The sequence below is a fragment of the Elephantulus edwardii genome, unplaced genomic scaffold (assembly GCF_000299155.1).
Source record: "Elephantulus edwardii isolate Elephantulus edwardi_28Jun2011 unplaced genomic scaffold, EleEdw1.0 scaffold00005, whole genome shotgun sequence".
Classification (NCBI taxonomy): Eukaryota; Metazoa; Chordata; class Mammalia; order Macroscelidea; family Macroscelididae; genus Elephantulus; species Elephantulus edwardii.
In genome coordinates, this window is record NW_006399755.1 from 11,342,919 (window position 1) to 11,351,883 (window position 8,965).

Below are 8,965 nucleotides of genomic sequence, written 5' to 3' on the forward strand. Positions count from 1 at the left end.
GAAGAATCGGTTGTCGGAAGGCATGGGCTTGGTGACAGGAATGAGGCCTCACAAGCTACTATGCATTAATCATCCTCTCAGTCCAGCTCACTGCTGTCCTTTTCTGGTGAGTGGTGAATAAGAAGTCCTCTGTAAATACTAAAATCGAAGCAAACCCACCACCATTGGGTTGATTCTGACCCATATGGACCTCCAAAACAAAGTGGATCCCACAGCTGCGATAAAAAAAAAAAAGATAAAGTGGAAATATCCATGAAGTTTCTAATGCTCCTCTTCTTTCTCTTGAGGCAAAGCTGATGGGTCTGAACCCCTGACTTTGCTAGCAGTCAAACTCTAACCACAGGGCTGCTAGGACTAATTGTTGGCAATTTCAGTCTTTTCTCCATCTGTCTTAAATGTTGCTGTCAGTCCAGTGGTGAGGCCTTGTGTCTTCTTGATGTTGTGAGGCAATCCATATTGGAAGATTGTAGTCTTTGATCTTCTATAGCAAGCACTTCAAGTCCTCCTCACTTTTAGCAAGTAAGGTTGTGTCATCTGCATAACACAGGTTGTTGCAAAGGCATTTGACTGTGTGGGTCATAACAAATTGTAGCTAACATTGAGAAGAATGGGAATTCCAGTCCACTTTCTTGTCTCATGCAAAACCTATACCTAGACCAAGAAGCTCTTGTCCAAATAAAGCAAAGCAACATTGCATGGTTTAAAATCAAGAAAGGTAAAAGAAATAAAAAAGAAATCAAGAAAGATGTGCATCAGGGTTATATCCACTCTCCATAACTATTCAATCTGTAGGCTGAGCAGATAATTAGAAAAGCTGGACTCTCTGTGGTATCAGGAATGGAGGAAGAGTCACCAGCCTTATGTTTATGTTGTTGTATGCATTGAGTCAGAACCATAGGTGACTCTCTAGTGGGTATTCAGAGACAATTAATAGCATGGGAAGAGATTGCCCGTCCTCCTACAGAGCAGCTGGTGGGTTCAAAAGCCTCACCTTTGGGGTTGCAGAGCAGCTTCTTACCACTAGACCATCAGAGCTGCCTATCAGCCAACGAAAGGGTTCTCTTATTCTAGTCTCTGCTCTCCCTTCATCTCCTCCACTCCCCAAGTGGCCTGTCCTGTCCCAGTGGTTCAACTTACCATTTAGGGCAGCCTCCATCTCTGCCCTGGTGTTGGCACGATGGTACCAGGTGACGAGCAGGCCGTCCCGTTCTTTGATCTGGCCCTGGCTTATAAGGTAGTCCAGCATGTCTGCGTCAGGGCGGCAGACTTCTTCAGGCTCACAGTCTGGAATAAAGACCAGGGGGGATGGATGTCTGCAGCAGTCCCAGGCCACGACCACCCTCTCTTCATCCCACAGACCCTCCCCTGGGCTCCTATTATCTGTCAGGAACACTAAATAGGAGAGAGAGTGAAACTGTACAACTGTCAGTACTTCAAGAGAGATAAATAGTAGGTTCCTGGGGCTTTGGAATAAACGGAGTCCTTGGGATTAAAACACTGAGAGGCTAGGCGGAAGGTCAATGGTTGGAATCGATCAACTATTCCAAGGGAGAAATATGTTGCAGTCAATTTCCATAAAGATTTGTTGTTCTTGTTGTTATGTGCAGTCTCATAGCAACCCTATTCCATCCTGAGCCAACCTTATCATCTGACACACCTACCCCATTACCCCAGTCACTGAGTCAGTTTATCATTGAGGGTCTTCCTCTCCTGTGCTGTCCCTCCACCCTCCTAAGCATGATGTCCCTCTCCAAGGACTGGTCTCTCCTTGCAACATACTCAAAATACGTCAGAGGGAGCTTCAGAATCCTTGCTTCCAAGGCGCAGCCTGCCATAAAGATTTACAGCCCTGGAAATGCTACTCTGTACTCCTGGGCTTCTATAAGTGGAATAGAATTGATGGCACTGGTGTTAGGTTTTGGTGAGGGGCAGTTTCTGGTCTGGAGAGCAACACTGAAGCAGGCCCTTGAAGGATGGGTGTAAATTGGCAGAAATGGAAAATACATGACTCTAGACAATGAAAGCAAGCCTTGGGATTACCTTTACTCTTAGGAAAGACAGTAGTTCCTTATAAAGGAATGGCAGAGAATGCAGATGGAATGCAGAGAAAAGCAATAGGGCAAGACTGGGAGAGAAACTTCTGAGCAGGCTGCAAATGGTCTTGAATATAGCCAAGCTGTTTGAGCTGCACACCAAAGGTAGCAAGAGGGGCGTGTACACAGCAAAAGTTAGAGAAAACAGGCAGGAGGCTGAGGATCTTCACAGAGGAGATCCTGAGACGAGTCAATGTGGCAGGGTTGCTGGGGACAGGGTGCTGTTATGTGCCATCAAGTAGATATCAACTCACAGCAACCCTCATTCGGTTTCCAAAGCGGTAATCTTCTGCAAACAGATAACCACATTTCTCTCCTTGGTGTTTCAAACTGCTGACCTTTCAGTTATCAGCTAACCATTTAACTGCAGTACCACCAAGGTTCTGTTGGATGAGAAAATGTAAGGGATGATAAGAAGGCAGAGAGAACCTTCGGTTGGGAGGAGAGAGGAGAAGGAGAAGGGATCACAGTGGCTCCAGGGTTCCCGTGCGTGCACGCACGTACCCTCCCTGAGGAAAGCATGCATTCAGCTCTCGGTGTGCAGAGTTTGGGAAATCTGCATGACCTCATCACCACCACCAAGAAGGAATATCCACACCAGGCACAGAGTGGGGCTGAGAGCTGAAGTCTACAGGTAACTGCAGACTAGTGTAAGAGGAAGGGAAAAGGCCCAGGGGATCTGTCTATTGGGGATGAAGTCTTGGCAGGGCTGCGGGATGAGAGTGGCACATGGAGCTGAGAATGAGAACGGGTGTCAGTGAGGATGAGAGACAGGAGAAGCGCCAATCAGGGAAGTGGATGAGGGCTGAGGAATGGCTCTTACCTGAATGCTTGTGGTACTGCAAGGTGAAGGTCAAGGCCATCGCCAAAGCGAACACCAGAGCCACACTGACACCGCAGAATATTGTCCACTTTTTCTGATGACTCGAGCAAACCTCTGGGCAGGCCATGATGCCTCTGACTGGTGAGTGATCCCACCTTCTCAGAGCCCCTTCTATGCTCTCTGCTTCTGGGACCAAGTGGGAGGTTGGGGGCCCCAGTTGTCCTCCCCCTGAGCTGCTCGACTCAAGCAGCCCTCCTCCGGAGATGCCGGTAGCGCCTGGGCCCTTCCTCCCTCCTCCTGTCCCACCCTCCCAGCAGAAAATTCTGCGGCCCCTCAAGATGACCTTTGAGCACAATAAGAGGCAGCAGAGAGTATTTAGCCAAACACCCACTCCCACACCTGTTCACTCGGGTATCAGGAAACTGGTGTCAGAGCTGCCAGGCTTTGATAGAGACCTCGCGCAAGCCGCTTCCTCCCAAGGCAAAGGAAGACTGACACGATCTCTGTTAACCCAAGGGCTCTTTGCCCTGCCCTAGGGAGTTCCATAGGCCAGGCAAGGGTTGGAGACAGATTAGATCTGCCCACATGACAAGATTTTTCCTTCCATTCAAGATTATGGATGATTATCTGAGATTCAGGTTGATAGTATACCAGGCAAGAAAACAATGAAAAATGTTTTTAAAATGACAAATGTCCTTTTAGCCTAAGAGAATTATTTTGGCAAAACCTTCCTTGATACATTTTAAATATTTTGTTGTAATTTGCCTCAACCTTGCTGTAGCTGAGACTGCAGCCTTCAATATGGATTGAAGCCCAACATCAAGAAAACAAAGATTCTCACCACTGGGCCAATTGGCAGCATCATTATAGATGGTGAAGAGATTGAGATAGTTAACAGTTTTAGTTTGCTTGGCTCCACAATCAACACTCTTGGTACCAGCAGCCAGGAAATCAGATGAATTGCATTGGGAAAGTCAGCTGTCAGGGACCTCTCCAGAGTACTGAGGAGCAATGATGTCAGGTTGGAGACTAAGGTGTGCCTGACCTGGGCCATTGTCTTCGCAATTGCGTGCTATGTGTGAGAGAGCTGGACAGTGAATAGGGATGACAGAAAGAGAATTGATGCCTTTGATCTGTGGTGCTGAAGAGAAGTGTTGAATATATCATGAACAAACATATTCGTCCTGGAGAGGGTGATACCAGGCTGTTCCTTGGAGGCAAGGATTCTGAAGCTTTGTCCGACATATATTGGTCATGTTGCAAGGAGGGACCAGTCCTTGGAGACGGACATCATGTTTGGGAGGGCGGAGGGACAGTGCAAGAGAGGAAGACCCTCGATGAGATGGATTGACTCAGTGATTGGGGTAATGAAAGTAGGTGTGAGGTTAGCACAGGATAGATAGAGCAGGGTTTAGGGCTCTTGCGACTATGAGTCGCAAGCGACTCGACAGCACATAACAACAACAATAATTAACGTAATGGAAGGGTCTTCTGACTTTGTATCAAGGGTAACCTTTTCAAGGAATGTTGTTGTTATTAGGTGCCTTGGAGTCCAGGAGACTCATGGCATCTCTAGGAACAACAAATCTGAGCCCTGTCTTATCCAGTGCCATTCTCATAATTTCTGACATACTTGAGCTCATTATTAGAGTCACTGTGTCAATCCATCTCGTTGAGGGTCTTCCTCTTTTTTGCTGGCCCTCTACCTTTCGAAACATGCTGGCTTTTTTCTAGAAATAGCCTCTCCTAGCAACATGCCCAAAGTATGTGAGACAAAGCTTTGCTATTCTTGCTTCTAAGGAGCACTCCAGTTACACTTTTTCCAAGACATGTCTGTTTATTCTTTTGGCAGTGCATGGGGTATTCAGTACTCTTTTCTAATGCCACAGTTCAAAGGCATCAATTCTTCTGCCGTCCTTATTTATTGTCCAGTTCTCAGATGCATGTTGTTGTTAGGTGTCTTCAAGTTAAGTGTGACTCACAGCGACTCTGTGAACAGCCAGCCTGAACCCTGTCCTGTCCTGCCCATCCTCACCATCTCTGACACACTGGAGCCCATTGCTGTAGTCACCATATCAATCTAGCTCATTGAGGTCTTCCTTTCCTTCACTGACCCTCCATCTTTCCAAGCATGATGTCCTTTTCCAATGAATAGCCTCACCTAGCTACATGACCAAAGTATGAAAAATGAAACTCCCCCATCTTTGCCTCCAAGGAGCACTCTGGCTGCACTTTCCCCAAGACATCTGTTTGTTCTTTTACTAGTCCATGGTATATTCAAGACTCTTCTCCAACACCATAACTCAAAGGCATCACTTATTCTTCCATCATCCTTATTCATCGTCCAATTCTCTGATGCATTGCAGATGATTGAGAAGTCCATGGCCTGAATCAGGTGTACCTTAGTCTTCACACTGACATCATTACTCTTCAGTATTTTGGAGAGACCCCTGACAGCAGACTTGCCCAATATAATAAGTCTCCTGATTTCCTGACTGCTGATACCAAGGGTGTTGATTTTTGATCCAAGCAAGATGAAATCATTGACAGCTTCAATCCTTTCTTCATCTATTATAATGTTATGAGCTGGATAATGACTAAGGATGACAGAAGAATTGATACCTTTGAATTGTGGTGCTGGAGAAGAGTCTTGAATATACCATGACTGCCAAGAAAACAAATAGGTCCATCATGGAGAGGGTAAAATCAAGTTTCTCTTTGGAGGCTAAGACTTTGAAACTCTGTCTCACATACTTTGAGCATGTAGTCAGGAGGGATTGGTCCTAAGAGAACATTATGCTTAGAAAGGTGAAGGGACAGTGTCCAGGAGTGGAAGACCTTGGATGAGATGGATTGATACAGTAACTGAGGCAATGGAGGTAGGTGTGTCGCAGAGTCAGTGAGACTGGCTCAGAATAGCATAGACTTCAGAGCTGTTGTACATAGGGTTGCTATGATTCGGTGATGAGTTGGCAGCACATAATAACAACATGATTATGTTGACTATTGGTCCTGTAGTAAGGACATTTGTTTTCTTGATGTTGAGATATGATCTACTCCAGAGGCTGTAGTCCTTGATCTTCTGTAACAAGTGTTTCATATACTTTTCACTTTCAGCAAGTAAAATTGAAATAATGCGTAACGCAAGTTATTGATAAATCTTCCTCCAATCCTGATGTCACATTCTTCTGCAGAGAGTTCAGTTTCTTGAATGAAACTTCATCTCACATATGTTGGTCATGTCATTTCTTGAAAAGGGACTTCATGCTTGGAAAGGTGAAGGTTTGATAAAAGAGGAAAACCCTTAACAAGATGGAACTGACACAATGACAGCAGCAATGGGCTCAAGTGTGTCAGAAATGATAAAGAGGGCACAGAATAGGACAGGATTCAGGTAAGTTGTTCTTAGGGTTGCTCTGGGTCTTATTCAACTTTACAGTACCTTACAAAAACAGCGTGGGCCTTGTAATGTCTGCATCAGCTGACTTTCCCAATCTGAACGATCTCAAGTGAAAATGCTTTAATCCAGCACATCATGTATAAATGAAAGGAGACGGAAAAGTAAAAAGGTCTGTGATTTAAGCAAACCTAGCAAAAACCCAGTTAAACTTTTTTAAAATTTAAATTTCTTATTAATTTCAATAAAAATTTACAGAGACTTTGGATTTCCATTCATTCATTGTTGCACTTTCTCCCCTCCCAGCCCTCCCCCCTAGTACACTACCCTCTTGGAAAAGTAAAAGACAAATTCTTCATTGTTTTACAAACCCTTCCCCAGGTCCACTCCACCATGTAGCCTTCGCTCTAGACTCCTGTCATGACAAAAATACCTAATCACATATCCCTTTTAAACAGTTTTCTCCCTCATCTGTTTCAATGCAGTATACATTATTTATCCCATCTTTCTCAGTCTCTCCCCAACCCCAAAGTCAGTCCTGTTTTATAACAGTGGCACCATGCAGTATTTGTCCTTTTGTGACTGAGATACTTCACTCAGCATAATGTCCTCCAGAGTCACCCATTTTGAATAATATTGCATGATTTCCTTATTTTTCAATGCAGTGTAGTATTCCATTGTGTGAATATACCACAGCTTCTCTATCCATTAGTTTTTTTGATGGGCGCTTAGGTTGTTTCCAACTCTTTGCTATTGTGAACAAAGTCACAATAAACATAGGTGTGCATATATCTGCTTGGGTGTCAATTATGGTCTCTTTGGGGTATATTCCCAGTAGTGTAATTGCTGGGTCAAATGATATCTCTATTTGCAACTTTTTGAGAAAGCGCCATACTACCTTCCACAGTAGTTGCACCATTTTGCATTCCCACCAATAGTGTGAATAAGGGTTCCAGTTTCTCCACAAACTCACCAGCATTTGTTGCTTGCTGTTCTGTTAAATTTTGCTATTCTGTCTGGGGTGAGATGTTATTTCATAGTTGTTTTAATTTGCATCTCTCTTAGAGCTAGAGATTTTGAACATTTCTTCATGTGCTTGTTAGCCATCTGAATGTCTTCTTGGATGAAGTGTCTGTTCATAACCTGTGCCCATTTTTCTATTGGATTGTTTACCTTTATCTTGTGGTGCACCAGTTAAAATTTTAAACAGTCGGATGTTGCTTCTCATTCCTTGAATTACTTTCAATCAATTTCTTTTTAATCACTTGCTTTGCATCTGAGATGTCAGAAGAGACTATGAAAAGTACATTACAGCAGGGAGCTCTGGTGGCCTAGTGGCAAGAAGCTGCCCTGCAGTCTCAAAGGCATGTGGTTCAAATCTACTAGATGCTCTCTTGGAGAAAGAGGGGCAATCTCCTCCTGTGGTATACAACAAGAAAAACAAACAAACAATACGTTAGATCATCAAGAAACCAAAACAAAAGGAAGAAATGTTGGAAGTAAAAAATCCTGAACAGATTTCAAAGGGCAGCTAGAGAAAATATACAAAATATTATCTTGCTTGCTGAAAGTGAAGCAGTCTTGAAGTATTGCTACAAAAATTCAATATGGATTATATCTTAAAAATCAAGGAAAACAAGTCCTGAATACTGGACTGATAAGCAACATTATGGAGAAAAGACTGAAATTGTCAACAATTTTCTGTTGCTTGAGTCAACAATCAGCATCGTTGGTACCAACAGTCAGAAAATCCGGAGGTCTCTTTTGCATTGGGCAAGTCCTCTGTCATGGGCCTCTCCAAATTATTGAAATGCAATGATGTTAGTTTGAAGATTAAAGTGACCCTGGTTCAGGCCATGGTCATCACAGAAGAGAGCAAGGGGAGTGGCACAATTTTGGTTTCTCCAGCATGGCTGTTTCATCAGCAAACCTCAGGTTTCCACTCCCAACATCCAATTGTTTGGCAAGATCATTTAAATAACTTGTCTGTCATGAAGTACTGTCACCAACCAGCAGCCTGTTTTTTTCTTTCTTTCTTTCTTTTTTTTTTTTAAAGAAATATTTACACTGGCTTGGTTACAAAGTTCATATACATTGTTTTTCCACACTGGATCTTTCCCATTTCCTTTACCCACCCCTCCCTCTGTCCATCAAATTGTACAACCCTATGATTAAACTCCCCCACCCCACCCCTTTATTCCTACTTTTGCCCCCTTGGATCTTCATATCATTTTTACAAATTAACTATTTCTACAATAATGGTCTTATGTAATATTTGTAATTATGGGACTGAGTTAGTTCACTTTGCATAATGTGCTCAAGTTCCTCCCAAGTTAGGTAAAGATTTACAAAATCATTGCTCCTGCATGCTGTGTATTCCATCATGTGAATGTACCACAATTTCTCAATCTATTTGATTGTGGAAGGACATTTGGGCTGTTTCCATTATCTTGAGATGGTGAATAAGGCTGCTGTGAACATTGGAGTACAAATCTTCATTTGTATCTCAGTTCTAATTTTCTCAGGGTAATATTCCAAGCCGTCAAATAACTGGGTCGCATGGAATTTCTATGTTCAGCTTTTGCAGGAAATGCCAAACTGCCTTCCAGAGTGGTTGCACCATTTTACAATCCTACCAACAGTATATAAGAG

The 8,965-nt window shown here is 43.5% G+C and overlaps 2 protein-coding genes across 2 annotated transcripts in view; one reads left to right on the forward strand and one right to left on the reverse strand.

The window, feature by feature from the left end:
- Positions 1-2,956, reverse strand: part of FAM151A (family with sequence similarity 151, member A) — a 12,926-nt gene extending 9,970 nt beyond the window's left edge. Inside the window, exons 1-2 of the mRNA XM_006879816.1 lie at positions 2,917-2,956; positions 1,138-1,284 (exon numbers count right to left, since the gene is read on the reverse strand). Coding sequence (XP_006879878.1) covers positions 1,138-1,284; positions 2,917-2,956 — 187 coding nt within the window. The remainder of the gene's footprint in view (positions 1-1,137; positions 1,285-2,916) is intronic.
- Positions 2,957-3,179: 223 nt separating this feature from the next.
- LOC102870850 (39S ribosomal protein L32, mitochondrial-like) overlaps positions 3,180-8,965 on the forward strand; it is a 39,199-nt gene continuing 33,413 nt past the window's right edge. The window contains exons 1-2 of the mRNA XM_006879817.1: positions 3,180-3,185; positions 3,231-3,376. Coding sequence (XP_006879879.1) covers positions 3,180-3,185; positions 3,231-3,376 — 152 coding nt within the window. The remainder of the gene's footprint in view (positions 3,186-3,230; positions 3,377-8,965) is intronic.